The sequence below is a fragment of the Takifugu rubripes genome, chromosome 18 (assembly GCF_901000725.2).
Source record: "Takifugu rubripes chromosome 18, fTakRub1.2, whole genome shotgun sequence".
Taxonomy (NCBI): Eukaryota; Metazoa; Chordata; class Actinopteri; order Tetraodontiformes; family Tetraodontidae; genus Takifugu; species Takifugu rubripes.
Genome location: NC_042302.1, coordinates 2,448,175 through 2,471,490, shown reverse-complemented (window position 1 = coordinate 2,471,490; position 23,316 = coordinate 2,448,175). Strand labels below are relative to the sequence as shown.

The 23,316-nt window shown below is 43.9% G+C and overlaps 3 protein-coding genes across 6 annotated transcripts; 2 read left to right on the top strand and 1 right to left on the bottom strand.

The window, feature by feature from the left end:
• Positions 1 to 124: 124 nt before the first annotated feature.
• slc35e3 (solute carrier family 35 member E3) lies at positions 125 to 4,341 on the top strand. Its single transcript, XM_003972728.3, has 8 exons — positions 125 to 322; positions 784 to 1,238; positions 1,482 to 1,592; positions 1,667 to 1,726; positions 2,034 to 2,132; positions 2,553 to 2,635; positions 2,833 to 2,917; positions 2,998 to 4,341. The coding sequence occupies exons 2-8, from the start codon at positions 846 to 848 to the stop codon at positions 3,097 to 3,099; spliced, it is 933 nt and encodes a 310-aa protein (XP_003972777.1). The 5' UTR covers positions 125 to 322; positions 784 to 845; the 3' UTR covers positions 3,100 to 4,341.
• A 548-nt stretch (positions 4,342 to 4,889) lies between these two features.
• Positions 4,890 to 15,500, top strand: upf2 (UPF2 regulator of nonsense mediated mRNA decay). 4 transcript variants are annotated; one of them, XM_003972727.3, is made up of 22 exons: positions 4,890 to 4,972; positions 5,493 to 5,573; positions 6,360 to 6,722; positions 6,797 to 7,576; positions 7,662 to 7,822; positions 7,898 to 8,089; positions 8,168 to 8,317; positions 8,509 to 8,612; positions 8,721 to 8,806; positions 8,977 to 9,085; positions 9,208 to 9,321; positions 9,415 to 9,531; positions 9,621 to 10,010; positions 10,462 to 10,737; positions 10,837 to 11,020; positions 11,649 to 11,803; positions 12,090 to 12,194; positions 12,302 to 12,400; positions 12,477 to 12,650; positions 13,389 to 13,530; positions 13,613 to 13,733; positions 14,025 to 15,500. In XM_003972727.3, the coding sequence occupies exons 1-22, from the start codon at positions 4,905 to 4,907 to the stop codon at positions 14,032 to 14,034; spliced, it is 3,981 nt and encodes a 1,326-aa protein (XP_003972776.3). In that variant the 5' UTR covers positions 4,890 to 4,904; the 3' UTR covers positions 14,035 to 15,500. The 4 variants fall into 4 exon arrangements, with proteins under 4 accessions (XP_003972776.3, XP_011611506.1, XP_011611504.1 ...); XM_011613204.2 differs by lacking the exon at positions 4,890 to 4,972 and having other exon boundaries at positions 5,509 to 5,590; XM_011613202.2 differs by lacking the exons at positions 4,890 to 4,972; positions 5,493 to 5,573 and adding an exon at positions 5,597 to 5,919.
• Positions 15,501 to 15,865: 365 nt separating this feature from the next.
• proser2 (proline and serine rich 2) lies at positions 15,866 to 22,714 on the bottom strand. The gene is made up of 4 exons (XM_003972726.3): positions 22,434 to 22,714; positions 21,281 to 21,439; positions 19,254 to 19,551; positions 15,866 to 19,157 (listed from the first exon to the last, which is right to left on the bottom strand). Exons 2-4 carry the CDS (start codon positions 21,329 to 21,331, stop codon positions 17,230 to 17,232), a joined length of 2,277 nt encoding a protein of 758 aa, XP_003972775.2. The 5' UTR covers positions 21,332 to 21,439; positions 22,434 to 22,714; the 3' UTR covers positions 15,866 to 17,229.
• Between the last annotated feature and the right edge of the window lie 602 nt (positions 22,715 to 23,316).

Sequence of the window (23,316 nt, the reverse complement as noted above, 5' to 3'; positions counted from 1 at the left end):
GACATACATCTGTGAGACAACCGCCATCAGATCCACACGGTGTTCTTCCCCCGCTCCTCGTGGTGGCGCTGTTGTTCCTCACATATGTTCAACATATTAAACACAGAGGAAGCGCCGCAAACCCACAGCAGATCTTTAAACTGGGAACGGGAAAGGCTGTAGAACCCGACCAGTAAAGTTGCTGAGATTTACCACTAAAGAGGCCAGTTCTGGAGCTCCGAGTGCAGAGGAGAGTCGCACACACAGCTTCGGCAGCTGGCGTGGTTTTTATCAAGAGGGAAGCAGCAATACACGGGTGAAGAGACAAATATGGAGACCCCAGGTAAACTTTTACTACTGCGTGGCAGATTGAGACCGTTAGCTCGGGCAGTCTCGGAATAGTGTTAGTCAGAATATAATATCATTTTAACTCGTACAATTAAACAGTCAGCCGCGATTTTATTACATGTTCATACCTTTCTGCCATAAACCTGTACAAAAAATAAATGAAAATACAGATTGTCAACTCTAAATGCTCCTTGTGTTTAGTAAATTAGCACCCAGAGCAACGTTGAATTTCACATAATACACATACAGTAACGCACAACTTACTGTTGTTTTATTCTGTATATACTGCCTTCATTATTGTCTATATACTTGATTTTGGTTGTTGGCTTGTAATGTTTATGCTAATAAAATATCTATCAGAATGTCAACTTAATGATGAGTTAAACCCGCACGTTTACCATGCTTACATTTGTACGTGTTGTTAACTATTTGTGCATCTATCTGTTTTTTCCCCAGTGTGATTTGTTTAAATGAACTTCTGCTGATCTTGACTAAGGAATTTGCAGATTTTCACCACAATGCTGTTAAACGTTTCGCCCAATGGGCGCATCATCGCCTGCCTGCTGATCAACCTGCTGTCTTCCATCTGCATCGTCTTCATCAACAAATGGATCTACATGCATTATGGCTTCCCCAATATGACCCTAACCCTCATTCACTTCGTGGTTACCTGGTTAGGACTGTACATCTGTCAGAAAATGGACATTTTTTCCCCAAAGCGCCTCCCGATACGCAAGATTGTGTTGCTGGCACTGAGCTTCTGTGGGTTTGTGGCCTTCACCAACCTCTCCCTGCAGAACAACTCCATAGGAACGTACCAGTTGGCTAAAACCATGACCACACCCGTCATCATCATCATCCAGACCACCTACTACAAGAAAACATTCTCCACCAAGATTAAGCTGACACTGGTAAGAGATGTCTCCAGAGTTCTGTGATATAAAGTCAGCCTAACAAACACATTAGACTGTTAGATTTGGTAATAGAATATGGTGGGAAAAGTCAAGTATGAATGGTAGCCTTTTTTTTTCCAAATGGTTACTTAATTGTACTTAATTGTGATATAAGAGCATATGTGACATTCTAACTACACTATGAAATATTTTTTACAAATCTATATTATGAGTGTTTACAGGGTGGCTTTTTTTTTTCAGGTTCCCATAACACTAGGGGTGATACTGAACTCCTACTATGATGTGCGGTTCAACCTGCTGGGAACAGTATTTGCGACTCTGGGTGTTCTGGTGACATCACTCTACCAAGTGGTGAGAGATTAATCAGCCCGAAGAGACAACAAAGTCTGAAAGCAACATCAGTAACGTTGCTTTTTTCCTCCTAGTGGGTCGGAGCGAAACAGCATGAGCTTCAGGTGAACTCTATGCAGCTTCTGTACTATCAGGTATGAGTCAGCAACTGTAACAGCATGTGGATTGTGTTGCTGTTAATATTTCATATCTCTTGGTTGTTATCTTTTCTTTGGTTACCGCTGCTATCTGGGATGGAAATAAATTAACCTGGTTCCTCTAAGGTCTGGCTCTGGAGGTCTCTGGCTTTCAGACCTGAGTGCTGAGCTTTTTCTAGATGAGAAATTATATGACTTGTTTGGTTGTTAATTTAGACCTTAAACTGGATTTGTGTGATGAAGTCCACATGAGATTTTACTGTGTCATGTGAGTGGGTGACGTAACTGGTAGCTGTTTCCTCAGGCTCCTCTGTCATCGGCCTTCCTGCTCGCCATCATCCCTTTTTCTGAGCCTCTGAGTGGTGACGGAGGAATATTTGGACCCTGGTCTCTGGCTGCTCTGGTTAGCCTCACCACCACCCATCAAAACATTTCAATATAATAGAATCATATTTGTGGCAGTTTTACTGATTTTTGTAGATGTAAACAAATCTTAAATCATAAATCCTCAATTGCAGATTTGTGTGCAGTGAACAAAGAAGACAATTAAAATGTTCCCATTTGAGTGAATACGTGCCTGTATAACAGTTGGCTAGTAATCAGAATCCTCTCGCTCACCTACTTATCATGTTGATAGTAGGCTAATATAGCTAATATAGATACTTGTATCATGTGTTGCCTTCATTATAAGGCTTTTAATTTTTTTGCGGCTCCGGACAGATTTATTTTTTGTTTTTTTTGGTCCAATGTGGCTCTTTCAACATTTTGGGTTGCCGACCCCTGGGCTAGGCTCACTGTAAACTTTCTTTTTCCTGTTACTTAGGCAACTGTGCTGTTTTCTGGTGTGATCGCGTTCCTGGTTAACCTGTCAATCTACTGGATCATTGGAAACACCTCCCCTGTCACGTATCCTGAAATACAGTCTTTGAGGACCTGGAGAGTCTTCAGATTTATGCAAGGGTTTTCTTGATTTTTATTTTTTTAAAGGTTTTAGCTTTGGAGATGTTATGTATCTTGGTGCTTCTTATTTAAGTCCCTTCATTTATCTCAGTCATTCCTGGAATGAACCTGTGCTGCTGTTTCCTTGACTCACTATCTCACAGCTACAACATGTTTGGTCATTTTAAGTTTTGCATCACTTTGGTTGGAGGGTACCTGCTCTTCCACGACCCTCTGTCACTCAACCAGGTGAGCGCTGCTGTTCTCCTGTTTTCTGATTCCTGTCTGCAGCTGTTTGTTGCCATCATCTCTGCGTGTCTTATACTCAGGCCCTGGGGATCCTCTGCACCCTGGCTGGCATCCTGTCTTACACCCATTTTAAACTGGTGGAGCCGGAGGACGGGAAGAACCGCCTTGCTCAGAGGCCATAGGCAAATTCAGCCTTTGCTTAGCTGCACTCACATGACTGGTTAAGGAACTCTTTTTTTATGGCTGTTTTTGAGTATTTTTGAAAGAGATGAATAAATTCATGGTTCCATAGCCTGTCAGTGTAACGTCTGCTGTGGTCAAGGAAACCGATGCTCCTTCCATCTGCAGACGGACTCAACATGGCTGAAAGCAGCTTTTTCATCTGCAGCTCCCTTTTGTCCCCTTTGACCAATCAGCACACTGTGTCTCTACCTCCACCTGTATTTGCTGCATAATGGAGAGGATACAGGTTTATGTCTCACCATCCTTCCCTATGACAGTGGAAACGGGTTCACTGTACTGGTCACATAACAAACTCTGCCAGTTTTAATCTGTCTGAAGATAAAATATCTCATCTGCTCCATAGCGGTTCCCAACAATGTTTTTATATTATGTTGATTTAGTTCCTATTACACTACATTACATTATACTTCAGCTTGGTTTGCTTTTGAATTTGTGCCGTTTTTACCATTTTTGTTCTGTCAGTTCAGCTCTGCTGTAGTTCCGCTATTATGTGTGGGACCTTTTACACTCACACATCACAGTCCACTTGCAACACTTTGACCAAATTATTACACCATGTGCTGCCTCTGTATTATTCCCGGTGTAGCCCACCATTTTTTAAAGTTTACATTATATCTGGTCATAGACCTATTAAAACAGTATGGAAATAATATCTATGTGATTGGGCTAGCTTGCTAGCTCAGTTGCTATAGTACAGCTGCCTAAGAAATGGTATTTGAACATGACTTATACATTTTAGTCGACAGTTTACTTGATTTTATTATATCAAACATCTTGTTTTTGTGACTATCATTCTGTTCAGAGGTTCACTGTTCAGTTTCATGACAAGTGGTAAAGTTTCCAAGGCCTCTACATTTCATTCTATATCTGTCCTCCATTATGCTGTCAGTGACTCTCCTACAGCTTTCAGAGATTGTCCATTTCTACATAATAGTGTGTGTGTGTAAATGTCAAACATAACATTACATACAGAAAGAGCAGAACTCTGACCGCTGTAGCTGCTACAGGACTGAGTGTAACCTTTGCTCTAATGTCACCGACCCTGCAATCAGACTGCAGTCTGAGATAAATTTGAACGCTCAAAAATAATGAAAGAGAAGAAAAGAGAGGTAATATTTGCGCTTTAAGAGAACTGTGCGTTAAACTAACCTTTTAAACTCAATAAATCTGCTGGAAAAAAATCAGAGTGCAGACATGGTTTCATCTATCATCGCCACACCTAAAGCAGCTTTCTCATGAAAAGCTCTTCGGTATGTGTAACATTCTCGCTGTGTCAATAAAGCTATAGAGCAACCCTGTTCTCGCATACAGGGATTCCTTGTGCTGAGAGGAAAGTTCATCTAATGAATGCACTTAAAAGTCTGTAAAATCTCTGCCTGGAATCCAAACCTGAGAAATGGTTGCCTTCCTACTGAACATCTTTAGTTATTTTTTATTTGTAGATGCTGCTTATTTACTTTAACTGTTCAGTTAAAAAAAAAAAAAAAAAAAAAAGCAACACACCTGTCTTTATGAAATCATTCATATTTAAAAAAATATTTGGAGTCAATGGTCTAGCAAAGGAGACTGGAAAATAGATGAATTAGTGTGTGCACGCTGGTTGGAATGGGAAGAGAATGTGTCAAGGAGAGGATCAGGAATGAGACAACATGTTAGATGTCCTGGGAGTGACCAGAGAGGACAGAAATGCTTTGGACATGTCCAGAGGAGCGCCATTGAAGACGTTAGGAGACTGATACTGAGAATGGAACTGCCAGGAGAGGAAGACCTGAGACGAGATGGACAGAGTTGGAGAGGACAGGAAGTTTATTGGTGTGAGACAAGAGGAATAGAGGAGATTGAAGATGATGGTTTGCTCCGGTGAACCCTGAAGGAAAAATAAAAATGAGAATATAATCCAGTCAGAGCTATTTCTACTGCGGAGAGTACTGAAAAAGAATCAGGAGCCAAAAAAAAAGTCTAAAAGATAAGTTAAATATAGATAAGTTAAAAGAACTAACTTGAACTTTAGATTGAAGTCTTTCAATCAGATTAAAACATTAAATAATCCTACTTTAACTGCAAAAATGTTTTTAAAAGGCGTTTTTCGCCAATATATTTGTTGAGAAGCGAATTAAAATCCTTATATCGACTTGTAGTTCCCCCAGTGGACACGACGCAAATGAGTGTAGTGACCGCAGACACTGCCTGTCACTAAAGATGTGTTATAATATATTAAAACATTTACAAAATGACGGACGTGAATATTGTAGATACTAAGTCTAAGGATGATACGTCATAAATTCATTTCAATCCTGTTAAATATATATTTTTAACAAAGGCATTATTTCAGGTCATCTTACTGCGGGGTCCTTCGAAAGCTCATCCGGAAATCAGCGCTAATGTCCGATGTTTGTTTTGACACTGCTAGCAGGTAAACCGCTAATTTCGGTAAATGCAACACGAAAACAAGAACTTTTGGACGATTTTAATATGTTTTATTTTACAATAATCTTAGGGTAAAATAATAGACACCAACCACTGAGTCATTGCAAATGTAAAAACATTTGTTTACATTTCATTCAGAAAAGTGGCCTAGCTAAGCGCGTTAGCCACGCTAGCACCAGCGCCTACTTATGAACTTGGAAGTTCAATGGAAACTTTTTCCTTCTTTGGATCTTTGATGCGTCGGATCAGTTCTTCTAGAACACTTTTCGAAGTCTTCAGCCAAGCTGATTTAGAGGAAGGCCATCGCTAGCGTCGATGCTAATGAAAGCAAGGTTGGAAGCTAATGAGCGTTATACCCAACGAAGCTGAGTGGGTGTGTTGGCAAAATTTGTCGTTCCAGAGTTGTTTGGGTTAGGGTTAGGGTTAGGGTTATAAATTCTTTCAGTTTATGATTCTTGCCAGTTATTTCTAAACCGATGTGACATTTATCGTGCTAATCTAAACAATATACGTGTTGTCATCCCGATATTTTTATATTTTAGCCAGTTTAACTTTTAAACTGTCAAATGTTTTGAATTGTGGTTTATTCGCTGTTGTTCCTATTTACGTTTATATTACACATGGAATACTTAAATGTGTTTCATAAAGGAAATTTTATTAGAATTAATTAATGTTTGACCCGTTGAACCAGTAAATTGTATTTCTGCGCCTTTCAGAATTCTTTCATATCAGAGTCAACTGTTGCAAATGCGTTTGTGCTGTTCCTTCTCAGTATGCCAGCAGAACGTAAACGCTCAGTGAACATGGATGAGAAAGATGTTTGCTCTTTCACCAACAAAGACAAGGATAGAGACACTGACCGGAGACCAGCATCTGCCCGTGACCGGGCCAAAGACGAGGCCAAAATGAGTAGCAAGAAAGAGATAGGAAAGGAGGAGAAGAAGAAGCGCCTTGAAGAGGAAAGGAAGAAAAAAGAGGAGAAGGAACGAAAGAAGAAAGAAGAGGAGAAGCAGAAAGAGGAGGAAGAACAGAAGAAGAAAGAAGAGGAGGAAAAGAGACAGCAGGAGGAGCAGGCAAAGAAGCTCCAAGAAGAGGAGGCCAAAAGACAGCGTGAAGAGGAGGCAGCGCTCCTGAAGTAAGTGAGCTATTCTATTGATTATATTTTTGCATTAGTGTTTCTGTAATGGTGTGCCCCTGATGTTTGCACAGGGAGAAGGAAGAAGGACATCAGCTGCATCAGGAGGCCTGGGAACGCCACCAGTGTAGAAAGGAGCTGCGCAACAAAAACCAGAATGCCCATGAGGGACGGCCTGAGGAGGCTTTCTTCAGCCGCCTGGACTCAAGCCTTAAGAAGAACACGGCGTTTGTCAAGAAGCTCCGAACGCTCACAGAGCAGCAGCGAGACTCGCTGTCCAATGACTTTGCCTCTCTGAATCTGAGCAAGTACATTGGTGAGGCTGTGACCTCTGTGGTGGAGGCCAAGCTGAAGATCTCAGATGTTGGCTGTGCCGTACATCTCTGCTCCTTGTTCCACCAGCGGTATGCAGAATTTGCTCCACTGCTCTTACAAGCATGGAAGAAGCACTTTGAGGCAAGGAAGGAGGACAAGGCACCCAACGTGAGCAAGCTGCGCACTGACCTGCGATTCATTGCAGAGCTCACCATCGTTGGCATCTTCACAGACAAAGAGGGCCTTTCTCTCATTTATGAGCAGCTCAAGAACATTATTGGCACTGACCGGGAGACTCACACTCATGTGTCAGTGGTGATTAGCTTCTGCAAGCACTGTGGAGATGATGTTGCTGGTCTGATGCCACGCAAAGTGAAAGTGGCTGCAGAGAAGTTTGGCTTGGGTTTCCCTCCGAGCGAGATCATCAGCACCGAGAAGCAACAGCCTTTTCAGAACCTTTTGCGAGAGTACTTCACATCTCTCACCAAACACTTGAAGAAGGACCATAGGGAGCTGCAGAACATCGAGAGGCAGAACAGGTGAGGGCAGTTTTCATTTTCACAGTTTGAAATGCTCTTTAGAGTTTCGTTACCCTCTTTGATGGCATGTTGTTTTTCTCTTCAGGCGCATCCTCCACTCTAAAGGAGAGTTGAGTGAGGATAGACATAAGCAGTACGAAGAGTTTGCCACATCCTATCAGAAGCTGCTGGCCAATACTCAGTCACTGGCTGACCTACTGGATGAAAATATGCCGGAGCTGCCGCAGGACAAAACTGTGCAGGAAGGTGTGTAAAGTCCATTTTTAAACTGAACATGTGTGAGCTGCAGAAGTGTTTAGGATTTTCTATCTGTTCTTTCAGATCATGGTCCTGGCATTGATATTTTCACCCCTGGCAAGCCTGGAGATTATGACTTGGAGGGGGGCATCTGGGAAGATGAAGACGCTCGTAACTTTTATGAGAACATGGTGGATTTGAAAGCTTTCGTTCCTGCCATCCTCTTCAAGGATAACGAAAAGAGCAGCCAAGGCAAAGACAAGGAAGAGACCAAAGGTAATGTTAAAATCTTCAGTCACAGAGGAAAAAGTGCCAGTTTTATTCTTATATTCATGTTGTTTGAATCCTATTCAGAAGGAAAAGAGGCAAAGGACTCGGGAAGCACCACAGAGGAGCTGGAGCTGGAACTGGAAACTCTTGATATTGCAGATGACCCTATTGAACTAGAGGGCCCAGATGAGGCTGAAAATGAGGAATTGGCCAAGAAACTGCTTGATGAGCAAGGTAAGATTTCTAGAACAACACACTACTTTGTACACATGCAGTTGAAGTGTAACGCACACAATACTGCATATGTAATCCACAATGTGTAAAGTAGAAGAGAAGGAAAATGGTTTATAAGTTCACTGCGGTTTACACTGCACAGCTGGGGAATGCACAGAGGCTCAGAGATATTTGTGTGTGTTTATTTGTAGAACAAGAGGATGAAGAGGCGAACACCGGATCTCACCTGAAGCTAATTGTGGATGCCTTCATCCAGCAGCTGCCTAATTGTGTGAACAGAGACCTTATAGACAAGGTAAGAACTGGTTATAATAGTCAACTTGGTAAAAAGAAAAAGGGAAAGAACTGGTTTTCTGGTGAGATAGCTTGTTTGAACAAACTCTGATATTAATCTTTCATATAGGCTGCAATGGATTTCTGCATGAACATGAACACCAAATCAAACAGGAGGAAGCTGGTGCGAGCGCTCTTCACTGTTCCCAGGCAGAGGTTAGATTCTTGTGAACTGTGGTCATCTGCTGTAAACATTTCATATCTTTCTGTCTGTTTCATCTATCTGTACATCTATCCATCCATCGAGTGACACTCTGGTCCACCACCAGGTGGTGCCTTTGACGTTGTAGATGTTTATCGGTGTGCTAAATCCTTTTCTCCTGCAGGCTGGATCTTCTGCCATTCTACTCTCGTCTGGTGGCGACTCTTCACCCCTGTATGTGTGATGTCGCTGATGACCTCTGCTCAATGCTGAAAGGAGACTTCAGGTTCCACGTAGGTCAAATCTTTTCTCAAGACCTATTGCCTTGACTGAGAAATAACTAAATGTAACAAAATCTACAGTATGACCGGTAGTGATTAAATGTAGTAGCACTTAATTTTTGTTTGCGTTGTAGATTCGGAAGAAGGACCAGATCAACATCGAGACAAAGAATAAAACTGTTAGGTTCATTGGAGAACTGGCAAAATTCAAGATGTTCTCAAAAACTGACACGCTGCAGTGTCTAAAGGTGGGTCGTACAGTAAATAATGTTTCTATCTTTTAACTAAGGGTGATAATTTAGGTGATTTAGTTAAAAATACCGGCCAATTACTGTCAACAGATGCTGCTGTCAGACTTCACCCACCACCATATTGAGATGGCGTGCACTCTTTTGGAGACCTGTGGACGCTTCCTCTTCAGATCACCTGAATCTCACCTGCGTACCAGTGTCCTGCTGGTCAGTTAACATCAATATCACTCAGACCGATAATGACGAAAGTTGCTGTTGAAAGTAGCAGTAATGATTGCTATTGCAAAATCTTTCAGGAGCAAATGATGCGAAAGAAACAGGCGCAGCACCTCGATGCCCGCTACGTGACCATGGTGGAGAATGCCTACTATTACTGCAACCCACCGCCTGTGGAGAAGATGGTGAAGAAGAAAAGACCACCGCTGCAGGAGTACATTCGCAAGCTGCTCTACAAAGACCTATCGAAGGTGACCACCGAGAAGGTACTGAGGCAGATGCGCAAGCTCCCATGGCAGGACCCCGAGGTGAAAGGCTACCTGATCTGCTGCATGGTCAATATCTGGAACGTCAAGTACAACAGCATCCACTGTGTAGCCAACCTGCTGGCTGGTCTGGTGGCCTACCAGGAAGATGTGGGCATCCATGTGGTGGATGGTGTGCTGGAGGACATCCGTCTTGGCATGGAGGTGAAAACCTGATCTGTTTTGATACTGCAGCATTCTTCAGTGAGCAAATAGGAAGATAAACAAAGAAAACGGCTTAACTAAGATGATACCTTTGACATTTAAATCAACAGTCTTATTGTCATTAAAGAATGCAGTTACAGATGGTGTAAGAATGTTGTCTGGCTGCATGCTGTGACCAAGACACCTGGTTTGTCGTGGTATGAAGTGCAACATTTGTCGAAGGATTCTTCCATCCAATCAGGGTGCACAGAGATGCCCTCTTTTTAAACAGCCCTGCAGCCATAACAACAATAACGGCATCATTAAGCATTAAGAAATATGGCTGCCAGCCTCATACAAGTTTAAACTATGTCAATTGCTGCAGGTAAACATCTTTTATGTGTCCACCCTCCTGGGTGTCTATATTTTTCCATGGGTTGATGTTTTTTCTTCTGTGCGTCTCTCTTCGAAGGTCAACCAGCCTAAGTTCAACCAGAGGCGGATCAGCAGCGCCAAGTTCCTGGGGGAGCTCTACAACTACCGCATGGTGGAATCGGCCGTCATTTTCCGCACCCTCTATTCCTTCATCTCCTTCGGGATCAACCAGGATGGAAGCCCCAGCTCACTGGACCCACCTGAGCACCTATTCCGTATCCGCCTGGTGTGCACGCTACTCGACACCTGCGGTCAGTATTTCGATCGCGGCTCCAGCAAGAGGAAGCTTGACTGTTTCCTCATCTACTTCCAGGCAAGTTGGCTACTAATGCAGCTCTGTTGCTATTTTTATTCATCTATTTTTAAGTGTAAGGTTGTTGGGAAGGTGGTAACTCTTTTTGTCCATCTGCAGCGGTACATTTGGTGGAAAAAGAGCGTGGATGTTTGGACCAAAGACCACCCGTTCCCCATTGACATTGATTACATGATTAGCGACACTCTGGAGCTTCTCCGGCCAAAGATGCGGTTCTGTTGCTCACTGGATGAGGCTACGAAGCAGATCATTGACCTAGAGAGGGAGGTGCTCATCAAATTAGGTATGACACACCAAAGATGCATAGTTCTGTAATTAGGAAACATATCATTTGTAAAAGTGTGTTAAGGGTGCTGTAGCCACAGATCTTGCCGTCCCTGCTGAACCACATTCCCTACTGTGTAGGTGGCAACGGTGTCACTTCATGTCCGACAGGTTTATTACCAAACACGCATGCCCGATACTTACAGTCACAGAGATGATGTGAGACACAAATAACTCCTCTGCGGATACAAATTGGACCATCCCTGTTTTAAATGGAAGTTAGTCAAAGACAGCTGGGGAAGGCCCAGCCCTCTGCGAGTTGACCTTCTCCAGGTGTGGTTCCAGGAAAGAGTGCACTGAGCCATGGTTTTATTCTTCCACGGGGGTCTTGACCTTGTCCTTCATAGGATCAAGTAGAGGAGACCCCACCATGGGGCCAACTGCCTCAAACAACATGGCTCCTAGGGCCACTGTTAAGTGACAAGGTAGCGCATCAGTTATGTCATCAGACCCCAGGAGATGATGTGAGGGGCATGTCCACGATGGACTGAACTGAATTCTTTTAAGAAGATACTTGAGATATCTAAATGCTGGCTGGTGGTCGGTCTGCCTGTCTGTGCCTTTGAGCATCTGTGTTTTTAATGCAGGGCTGGCCAACGAGAAGGAAGGACGCACCAGTGCTATGAGTGAAGCTGAGGGCCTCGATGAGGAGGATGATGAAGGCGACGAAGACGAGGAGGGCGGTGCAGAGACCGAGGAGCAGTCGGGCAATGAGAGCGAAATGAACGAGCAGGAGGAAGATGTGAGAGTTTTTCTTTCATGCGATGTAAACGCTTCAACAGCCAGGAATCCTGTTTGATTTGAGACCTGGATCTAACCTGAGCGTGCTTCCATGTGTGAAGAGCCGAGGGCTGGCTGTGACCTGCAGAGCCACAAGAGTGACTTTACTCGTTATTACCATGTTCCCACAGACTTCCTGTCTGTGGTTAAAACAGAAACCTGCTCATTTCTCTCCCACTGCGGAATATGAGCACAAAATTACCACGGACCTGCATGTATGAATTTCTCAGTACGTTTTTTTCCATCAGGAGGGGTCTGAGAATGAGGAAGAGGAGCGGGAGGAAGAGGAGGAGGAGAACACCGACTACCTGACCGACTCCAACAAGGAAAATGAGACGGATGAGGAGAATAATGTAAGATATCTGTGCAACAATTAAACTTTGAATTGGCTCCAGTTACTTCAGCAGAATTGGTGATGATTGAAGTAGCTACAATAAAGCTTTGTGTAAAACTTTTAAAGGAGGTGACCATCAGAGGGGGAGGGCTGAAGCACGTGGCGTGCGCTGAAGACGAAGACTTCATCCAGGCTCTGGATAAGATGATGCTGGAGAATCTGCAGGTATGAACGTTCATCCACTTGAATCAGTTGGTTGCTGGTGCAACTTGCGGACGTTTGCGGCGTTTTGCTTCCGCAGCAGCGAAGTGGCGAGACGGTGAAGGTGCACCAGCTGGACGTGGCCATCCCGCTGCAGCTGAAGAGCCAGCTGAAGAAGGGAGGGTCTGCGCAGCCGTGCATCAGCGACGCAGACGCCGACATCTCCAACACCATGCAGTTCGTGATGCTGACCCGCAAGGGCAACAAGCAGCAGGTAACGTGGAGATTTGACTCAAAACACAAGGGGATGAATTTAGTCCTTTATGTTGTTTTCGGGTGACCGAAGTCTAGAAACACAGACAGTAAAAACCCAGCAGCAAATACTTGAACCTTCTGAAGCTTCAATAGATTCAGTCAGAGTCGCCTCATTCTGACAGAGCCCAGGAATAACATTGACCGTGTGTGTATGAGTGTGTTTAGACAAGCTGCAGTGGTGGAATGTGTGGTTTGAGGGCAGAGACTGGTTCTTGTACTCAAGGGTGTGTCCAGTTTTCTCAGTCGGAGCAGCTTCAGCTGCCAGACGAGCACAAGCAACACAGCAAAATAATTTTATATAAGATCTTCAGTGAAACACAGGCCATCTTTGTCAGGTGTGTGTGTGTGTGTGTGTGAGAGTGTGTGCGGGGGCGGCTGGAGGTGAACTCCTTTGTTGTTTGGTGACCCTTTACGGGATTTACATGGACCACAACATTTAACACGTGCTCAACTTTTACATATTCTTTTACATATTTACATACTCAGTTCTAGGGCCTTCATCCCAACAATGCCAACAACAACATTCCTATAAATCTTAGCAGAATAAAACACAACTGTACTTAAAGCCAACGCTGAGTAAATACAGTCTGTACGGTATTTTTATGTATGTAAAAATACTGTTGTAGTTATGATTGAATTGAATACAGAAATGTAATCTCTGGTCAGCAATTAACACACTTCCGGTCTCCAACGCCAGTATAAGATCCTCAACGTGCCGCTGTCCTCCCACCTGGCTGCCAACCACTTCAACCAGCAGCAGGCTGAGCAGGAGGAGAGGATGAGGATGAAGAAGCTGACGCTGGACATCAATGAGAGGCAGGAGCAGGAGGACTACCAGGGTACGGCTTTGCTGGCGGCAGCTTAAAGGGCTTGGTTTACCACGGGAGACTTTCCATGGTTGAAATATTCTGCGTGTTACAGAGATGATGCAGTCACTCGCCCAGCGCCCAGCTCCCGCTAACACCAACCGAGAGCGTCGGCCTCGCTACCAGCACCCTAAAGGTGCCCCCAATGCCGACCTCATCTTCAAGACTGGAGGAAGGTGAGACAGGGGATTATTTTAAACACGTCATGTTGTTCCAAATAAGTAAAAGTTGGTTTGGAGCCAAGAAGAATTTCTGGACTGCCCAGATTTTTTGGATAGTTTCTGCGAGGTCGCTCCCCCGTGAAGGTTCCACCAACCCTGGAAACCGCCACGCCCTGACTTTGTTTAGCTTGTATCAACAAAACAACAACAACAACATGGAAGAAGAGGCGCGAAAACAGTGGAATTTAGATTTCCAGCAGTGTTGGTCACACATCGTTGCAGTAAAATGTCTCTTGTGTCCTCCAGGAGACGCTGATTGGAGTCTGGGCCCAGGCTGAACGAGCGAATGAACGAATGAGAGAGCGACGGACAGAACGATCGGAGGGGAAACCCGGTCTGACCAGGAAACGACTCCCCCAGACGTCGGGACAGACCAAAACCTCTGACCTGAACACACTCTTACCCCCCCCTGAGGGGGCCTGAAGCCCAGGGAGCAGCAGCAGAATCAGGAGCTGGGGTCAGAGGTCAAGGGGCAGAGAGGTGGATTTTTTTCTCTTTTTTTTTTCCCCCCCGCCTGAGACGACAAAACGCCAGAGAACAGACTGCACGGACTGACAGAGAGCGGTACAGAAAGTGAGGCGGGTTCAAAGTGACACTCCCCAAAGAGGAAAACTCATTACTCACATTCACGAGTGGAATGAAATTACAGGCGATAAACAAGGTGTATGTTTGTTTTTTGGACACTTGGTAAACTACTGAGATCAAAAGGCAGAGAAGAGTCCCAGAAGTGTTCACCTGGTGACGCCGGAGTGCACGTGAGGTTCACACGCAACCCGCAGATAATGTGGTTAATAAGGCTGACAGGTGAATGTTTTCCACTGTTCCTGAGGAAAGCCCTGTTGTTTCAGCAGTCTGTGTGCGTGTGTCAGCTCGCAGTGTTCTTATTTGGATATACACGTTTATTTCTGTTTTTATTTTCTAACCCATGTCCAAAAAAATTATCTCTGCACCAGGTCACAATTTCTGAAGTGATAAGTAGCAGCTTCTGAGCGAAACTCTTCCTGATCGCAGTTTTGGCCAAATTGCCTTAATTAGTAGATTCAAAGACTTAACTGTTACAGCCATCTGAATATTTCAAGGTTGTAGGTTAATAGATTTAAAGTTTCTCTCTCTGGATATCAGTCCACCTTCTTTCCACCTCCAGGTTTTTGGTATTTTCATGCGTAAACATTGACCACAAGGGAGACTTTTGGATAATGAAAAGACTAGCGGCCTAAAGTTATTCAGATGTCCCGATAGGTCTGTCATATGACCTTAAATAAGGATTCTAGTAAAAAGAAAAAGCAACCTCTTATTTTTCATGCCAGGCTAGCTATTTTCCATCCATTTCCACTCTTACTGCTAAGCTAATCAGCTGTGTCTTTATATTTACTGCTAATTAGCTTGTAATTAGCAGAATTCCAGCTTTGTGATGCTTCTCTGTCAGCTGGCTAAACTTCTTTCCTGCAACACTCCTTTCATGGTAAGAGTTTGTTTGGAATTTACGTTTTAACTTGTAACTTGTTTCAATGACGGCGTGCGTTGATTATTTTAGATTCGTTTTATCTGCAAAGGCTACACGCGGATCAGCATCCTCTGTAATCTGCTGCATGGCTCAGCTTTTTGTTCGGTGTCGTAGTGACGCGTCCAGTTGTGGCTAAAGAGTTTTGTCTAAATTCTAACACCCTGAAAGAAACCTATCACAATAAATATTTGAAGAATAAATCACGTAAATGAGATGGGTGCACCTGTTTGAGTCAACATCTGTTTAGAAGGTCCAGAATGAGTTTGTCCTGGTTTTGGAAGGTGGCATAGTTTTATCTTTATCTTAAGTATGAAAATGAGTCTGCCATATTTATTTCAGTCACTTGTTACTTTTAGCCCCAACATGGCATGTAAAAATGCTAAGCTAAGCTAATTAGTTCCAGCTCTATGAACACACCTAACCTGCATCAAGGGTGGCGTTCTCGAGATGTTTACTGGATTTCCTCAATAAGCCTCTTGTAATTCTCTACCCTCAGTAAATAGTGCGCATTTATAGACCAATCATTGATCGGCGTTTGTTCGTTCCTCACATTCCAGTCAGTCAAAGGAAAACAAAGAAAGGACTCGTTATGTTTAATGTTTAACAGAGTCTATACAGAACACAACATAGACATTTCATAGGTAACATTCATTTGATTGATCACACGTTTGTACAGTTTAAATCCCTTTTCCTGTTTAATCTTTGTCACTTAATAGCCTTCTGAACAACTGTAGCTGACCTACAGCAAAACCGGAGTCTGTAAACATAGTTGACAACAATGTCTAAAATATTCTTCATGAGTTACTGCAGATAAACTACAGAGGCCGGAGTCTTCATAAAATGCAAACATGAACACACAGCAAAGACGCACTGACATACAAATATCACACAAGAGAAGCAGCAGTGTTGGGGACGCGGGAGGGGGCCGAGGACCCGGGCGGTCGGTGATCCAGGATGTATTTGTAGACCGTGGTTTTGAAGCCTGCGCCCGCCCCTCTTGCCAGCAGCACTTTTCAGGTCCTGCCCTCAGAATCCCATGATTCCACAGTCTGTGGTTTGGTTTTAGAGTTATTTTCACGATGTAAAAATTCCCTCCGACTCGCTTTTACTCATGCGTGATTGTTATCCCCATACATGGGATTTACTCAATCCACTGGAACTCTCTTTGATCCCCTGTTCATTTTACATCTGTAAAAAACTCTTTTTTTTGTAGGCAGAAAAGCAGTTTCAGGTAAAGTGCTGGCAGAAAAAATGCCCCAAATTCCCACAAAACCAAGGTGATAAAGATTCACAGCTGGACCAGGACTTTAAACTTTGGAAAACAAAACTAATCTGAATTAAACCGGACACACAAAAACATTTACAGGTCCTATTTTCCCAGTATGTGAGTGTTTTTGGGGTTGTTTTTTTTTGTTCTTTTCTTTTTGAGGCTTGCAGTTAAAGGGAAAGTTCACCCCAAAACAGACATGAGTTCATTATAACCCAGCCAACAGAGCATTTGTGATGTTTCCTAATCGGTTTTGTTGGATTTGGGTTCTTTATTTGTTGGTGAATTTTCACTTTAACTGTCAAAACTCTCAAGTCAAGAAGAAAAAATCTGCAAACAGCAAAATAAATAATTCACATCTGAATGAATTACAAGTTAAACCTTTGTCTCGGGTGAGGGTTCACCTCATTTTTAAAACATCCTTGTTCTCATATCTTGGCTGATGTGCGTTTCCTTGGTAACAGATAAGAAGAACCTGTTTACAGTTAATCTGTTGATCGGGTTTTCCGTTTCGACGACGACTCCGTGTCCTACCTCTTACTTTTATGGCCAGGAAGTGACAACTAACCATGCAAGATGTGTCTCCAGTGAGTCAATGAACCTCACCTCATGCTCTGACCTAAGTAGAAACTTGATGAGAATATGCAAGAACCTCCACCAGTGAAAACCCCTAAATTGTTTCAAGGGTCTTTCAGCAGCCCCAGTTTCCGTAATGCATCCTTGCGGGATTCCTCTGTGGCCCCACGGCCAGAAAACTGTACCGTGACGCCCTGTGAAGGAAACATGGAGGCAGGTTTCCGCCTGTATTGTGGGGATAAAGCACGCTGCACAGGTTTCTGGGTAAGACCTTGGCCGTGGTAGGAGTTTCGTGGAGGTCTTGGTGCTGGAGTTGGGGCTGGAGCTTTAACACTCCTTGTTGTGAGATTTGGAGGGTGATTGAGGCCAGTGGAAGGGTTGACGGTTGGATTCTTTCCCCTGTAACTGCTGGATTCAGGAGGTGTTGGGTCGGATCCTGCAGGCAAGGATTGAGTCTTGTCCATGTGGGAACTGAGGATGTCAGGAAGGTTGCTCTTCTTCACAACTGGGGGAGCAGGGTTGATGGTTTTAGACTTTCCGCCATAGGTGTTAAATTCAGTGGGGTTCGCCGGTGCAGGAGGGAGCAGCTTTGGCTCAGGGCTCGTTGGAGAAGGTGGAAGTTCAGTCTTTGGTAAAGTAGTTGGCTTAACCACAATAGATTTTCCTCCATAGCTATTAAATTCCAGACTGGTGACTTCAGGATGTGGAGGAACTGATGCTGTGGTTTCCAAAGCAGGTGGATGGTAGTTGGTTTGTGGGACAGCTGCCGGGTGGTAGCTTTTTTGTGGAACAGCCGGTGGTTGGTAGCTAGTCTTTGGGACAGCTGGTGTTTGGTAGTTGGTCTGTGGAACAGCTGGTGGTTGGTAGTTGGTCTTTGGGACAGCTGGTGTTTGGTAGTTGGTCTGTGGAACAGCTGGTGGTTGGTAGTTGGTCTTTGGGACAGCTGGTGTTTGGTAGTTGGTCTGTGGAACAGCTGGTGTTTGGTAGTTGGTCTTTGGGACAGCTGGTGTTTGGTAGTTGGTCTGTGGAACAGCTGGTGGTTGGTAGTTGGTCTGTGGAACAGCTGGCGTTTGGTAGTTGGTCTGTGGGACAACTGGTGGTTGGTAGTTGGTCTGTGGAACAGCTGGTGGTTGGTAGTTGGTCTGTGGAACAGCTGGTGGTTGGTAGTTGGTCTGTGGGACAACTGGTGGTTGGTAGTTGATCTGTGGAACAGCTGGTGGTTGGTAGTTGGTCTGTGGAACAGCTGGTGGTTGGTAGTTGGTCTGTGGAACAGCTGGTGGTTGGTAGTTGGTCTGTGGAACAGCTGGTGGTTGGTAGTTGGTCTCTGGGACCGTCGGAGGCAACAGGTTTGATATGGAATTGTTTTCTCTGAGTGAATGTCTTCTGGGAATTTCTGAATTTCCATCAACTTGAGAGGGGCTTTTCGGGGTAACGGGTAGTGACAGTCCCCCAGACATGGCTCTATTCCTGGTCAACCCCAGCTTAGACAAAGCCTCCATCCTAGATTGGTCTGGGGCTGGATCTTTGAAAGAAATGCTCCGTCTGGGAATACTCCGAGCCTTCTCCTCGGCAGTGTAATTAGCCTCTTCTTGTAACTGTGGGTGTGACCCTGTCAGATTTGCTAGCATCAGGGACCTTCTCTCTTGGAGGTTCACATTGGAATGTGAATGGCTCTGCTGGTCCTTGCTGCCAAGGATCACGTTGATGTTAGCAGGATACCGAGTGGGTTTAGCAGAGGTGGGGGGAGCCTGTTTACCAGGAATGTCAATGCTGGGGCTTGATGACTTTTCATACTCCTCACTCCAACAACGGTGGACCGAAGTGGGCTGTAAGTTAGTTGTTCCACTTGGCTGGGTCTCGGCAATCTTCTGTGCAATCAGAACCGGGGTGGGAATGCATCCTGGAGGGTGGTACGATAAGGCCTGGCTGTCTGTTGACCCAAAGTTGTTGTCTAGAGGTAAACTGTCCATTGGATCATGTCTTGGCTTCATCTCCATGTGGCTTCCAGGAGTTGGCAACATATTCTGAAAGTCTGGGAGGGACACACAAAGTTAGAAAAGTCAAATCTCAAATGTTGTTTGTTTTTGTTTTTGTTGGATGGATTATTCTGTTGAGCCGTTGATGCTACCTGGATGAGTGGGGTCGAAATCCATCACTCTGCTCTGCACCAGGTCTGGCTGAGGGCGAACCAGGTCTATGATATCATGGTCTTTGGAACCGTGAAATCTTGATTGGAGTGTAGAAAGGATGGCGCTGGGGCTGGGGGACGAAGTCAGGCGTCCGTCCACCTCTTCCACACCTCTGCTTCTTGCAGTGGGCTTCTGGTCATTGTCCTCCAGACTCTCCTCCAGCGAGTCGATAGTTTTCTCAAAGAACTGGAGGCACTCCTGTTCCTCCCGGCTCAGAAAGTGTAGTCCATCGTCTTCCTGTCAAGACCAAGAGACAGAGGAAACTGTTTGTGATATATTTATCTGTTGAACCTTTACCCATTTCACACGGTGTTCATTCAAATGAGAATTATTTGTTTATTTGTTTATTTTTTCTTAGTTTGGATCTTAATTTAATGCTCATTGCCTTGTTTTTCCCCTGTCAATCGTAGTTTTCATGAGAATGATTGATCAGTACAATTTACAGGTACTCCAGTATTCTCCCAGACATCAATATTCTGGTTGAAAATGAGGTGTAGCTGCGTAAAAGCAACCAGATTGGCCTTCACCTAATTCATCACTGAACTGCATGTTGAAACCTTTGACTTTCTCATACAGTAGTCATGTGTGCAGAGTGAACACAGACCTGTTTGTTCCACCGTCCCACCCCTCCATCCTTCTTTCCCAGCCCTAATAAATGCCCCTCTCTTTTGCTGGGCGGCCCTTCTCCTCCCCCCCGCACTCCCCCCCCACCGTTTGTGCTTTACCTCCTCCAGTACCTGTTGACAGTGCTGCCACTGAAGAATAACACAATGAGGTATCAAATGGCACCAAGGACTATTGATTTTACTGCCGCACTTTGAGGTCTTTTTCCCCACTTCTGATAAAGATCAATTTAACCCATTTAAGTGGAACCACATGGGTGTCAGAAATGCTGCAACCCCCCCTTAAAGACAGAATGTATTAAGACTGTACACGGGATAGGAGATAAGAGAGCTGAACAAAAACCCAGATATGTGTTAATATATGCATATCCCAGTTATTACATCGAATGTTTTCAGACTTCTTGCTAAACTAGTGACCAGGATGCGCTAAGATAATAATCTGAGTGGTGCTGTTGCTTTGTTTTTCCAATGATACTGGCCAGTATACTAATTAATGAACAACTAATTTAAATGACTGCTAACTCTTGATGTCAGAGTTGCTTCTGGTGGTACCAGACTTGGGGGGATAGCAAAATTAGCAAGCGGCCTTTGTCGTGGGATAATTAAGGTAAGTAGCTAAAGGGTGTACAGGCTTAAATGTAAAGTCAGTCTTCAACTTGTCAGAAGTTGACCTGTCAGTTGAATTTCAACTGTATTTATCATCTAAATTCAGTTTAATACGGCTCAGTTTTGTTGGCTACACAAAAAGGTAAATGGCCTTTAGCCTCTGGCTAATGTGGGGTTTGCTCCTGGCGTCTGCGTTTTAGGAGAGGTGACATGACAAGGTTACTGCGACCTTGTTTTGCTTTACACACCTTTAAGCACCTGCAGCAACACCCAACTGAAACCAACAGGAGATAAACGCCGACGTGCTGGTTTCAGCCGGGGATGAATTATGTCTATTGTCACCAGGTCCGCTCACAGTCCAGAAGACTGCAGTGGAACCGGTTTGGCGGCAGCGTGCGTTGATAGCGAATGTCATCCCAAAGGCATGCGAAGGGATTAGGCCGCGAAGCAGGTGTAATTTCTCCGTCAGTGATGACTGAGTACTTTGTGTCGACATAACAAAGCCTCAGTCACAGTGAGGATGATCGATGTTCATGCCAAGTCGCAACAATCCAACTGTTCTCAGTCCAAAAGAGATCATATTCAGTTACACATTTGCCCCCTAAAGGATTTTTTTAAGATTATTGGAGGATTTTCTGAAGTAAGTCTGTACCATAGATCTTATTTCTGTATATAGATTTGAATTGAGATCACGCGTGGACAGAAAGGTTTGTCTGCACTGATCTTTGCTCACTTACGCCTGTCTTGGAGTTCCGGCCGTGGACCCTGTAACGGAAATGAGGGTCCATGATGCATGGGGGTCAGGGGTCAGCTCATGGAGGGTCAGGGGTTACTGACAGGCAGGAGAATAATAGAAGAATCGCATCCGCTCCTGCAGTGAAGTGTCAAGCTTCTGCCTGGAGGCACAGAGATAATCAAACATACCCCAGTTATGCAAAGTCTAAGGTGTAAAACCATCATTAAGTGGTGCTTTATAAGCAAACATTGGTTTGTTCTTGAACCAGATCAATGAGGATAGCACATATCGTGCATCACGAGGGTGGAGGGATGTGAAAGGAACTCTCATCAGTAATTCTGGATGAGGCTCCTGCTGATGTTCAACAGTGAGCTAAATATATCGTATCTTTTTTTTTTTTTTCACATGAAACTATTTTGACAACGTAGTTCAGAAAGAGCTCTCGGGTTGTTCGGGTTCAGAAGAGACACCTGACAGACCAGTTCACCTGGAATGGGAAGCTGCACGACAGGCTCCTGAGGATGAAACCATCACTCACATTCCAGTATAAGGAAGAAAAGTGTCCCCAAACTGATCTGACAGGAACTGCGCACGAGGTGAGGTGACCACGGCTCCATTCACAAACTTAGGTAGGTATAATCATCTCAGAGAACTCTTCAGCTTTATCACCACTTCATCACCACATGATATTTTTAACCATTTAACCAATGGTGATAAAGTGATCTATTTGATCACAGTTCCAGAAACAATGCTCCCGTCTACAGTTCTTTTGTGAAAGAACTTCACACATTTCTATTTTCTGCGTGTTCAATTCTCAACACCTAAAGGCTGAATATAGTACATTTATGACAATATACACATCTACTTGTCCTCTTAATGGGAATAATTTAATATTAGCAAGTGTACATTTATAGAAGTGGCTTTCACATAAAAAAATAATATCTTGCCTTTAAAAATGTAATAGTTTAAGGTAGGCTTTGACAGTGTTTTTGTATCCTTTCATCCACATAACAAGTTTGTAGATTTTAGGAAACATTAAAAGCTCATTAATGGTGAATGAAATGATTTCCATTATTCAGATTCATGACTGTATGAAATCCTAACAAGTCAATGCCGCTTCTATAAATCAGTGAAGAAATAATTAATGTACTCACCCAAACACGCCTCATACCTCAGTCATCCCTCGACGGAATCAGTGTGTTGCTAACTTTTAATTTTCCTCTAAAGGTATTTTTGTTTTTAAGAAATCTGCGTGCGTAATGACAGCGCGGCGGCGCGTTACGCACTACTTAAAGCTCCAAGGAAACCCCGCCCACTGTGTGCGCGCGCGTGTGTATACAGTGACACATTGATTTTACATACGTGTATACTGTATGACTGCATTCCTCACCGTTTTCTCCTTCTCTTCCTCCCCCACCATCTGTCCATCAGCAGGAGTCTCCACATATGCGCCATGGTCCTGCTCAGGGTTTCTTCCTGATAAAGGAGTTTTTCCATCCACTACTGCTTCTTTTTTTCGGGAAGGGGGGATCAGGCTCTGGGCTTTTGTAAAGACTCCAGGTGGTAACCGAGCTTTTTTAAATAAAGTATAACTAAATTGGAAATTGATTTATTGGTGCAACACGATGCCTTCAGGTACAGTCTGATATTTGGGATTCAACTGATTTTAACAAATTTAACCCGACTTGACCGTCATAAAGCAAGTTGCAGAGACACAGTAAACCAATGTATGACTTTCTTATACAACATGTTTAACAGGCATACAGTATTACGTACAGTGAGTTATTCGTACTGTAAAATAACTTAACAATGGTTAATTATGGTCAATGAATGTCCTCAAACGACCCCACAACACCGTTTGCATTTAATCACATTTATATTGAAAACTGGACTGAAATAAGTCAATTATTAGTTAAACTTCTTTCGGACTTAATATTATTAATTTGTTTGTTTTGTGCGACCCCTGCTGGTTACTGTTTGTAAAACAATTCATCCGTCCGTGTACATTTGTACTTTGAGTACTTTGACGGATCAATA

Excerpts from the sequence above, each read along its gene's own strand:
- upf2 (XM_003972727.3), top strand. The coding sequence starts at position 4,905 with ATGGAACTGCCAGGAGAGGAAGACCTGAGACGAGATGGACAGAGTTGG. Across the intron at positions 4,973-5,492 it reads AGAGGACAGGAAGTTTATTG|GTCATCTTACTGCGGGGTCC; the intron begins GTGTGAGACAAG and ends GCATTATTTCAG. Across the intron at positions 9,322-9,414 it reads ACACGCTGCAGTGTCTAAAG|ATGCTGCTGTCAGACTTCAC; the intron begins GTGGGTCGTACA and ends TACTGTCAACAG.
- proser2 (XM_003972726.3), bottom strand. The coding sequence starts at position 21,331 with ATGGACCCTCATTTCCGTTACAGGGTCCACGGCCGGAACTCCAAGACA. Across the intron at positions 19,552-21,280 it reads GCCGGAACTCCAAGACAGGC|GAAGACGATGGACTACACTT; the intron begins GTAAGTGAGCAA and ends TGGTCTTGACAG. Across the intron at positions 19,158-19,253 it reads TTTCGACCCCACTCATCCAG|ACTTTCAGAATATGTTGCCA; the intron begins GTAGCATCAACG and ends TGTCCCTCCCAG.
- slc35e3 (XM_003972728.3), top strand. The coding sequence starts at position 846 with ATGCTGTTAAACGTTTCGCCCAATGGGCGCATCATCGCCTGCCTGCTG. Across the intron at positions 1,239-1,481 it reads CCAAGATTAAGCTGACACTG|GTTCCCATAACACTAGGGGT; the intron begins GTAAGAGATGTC and ends TTTTTTTTTCAG. Across the intron at positions 2,636-2,832 it reads GGAAACACCTCCCCTGTCAC|CTACAACATGTTTGGTCATT; the intron begins GTATCCTGAAAT and ends ACTATCTCACAG.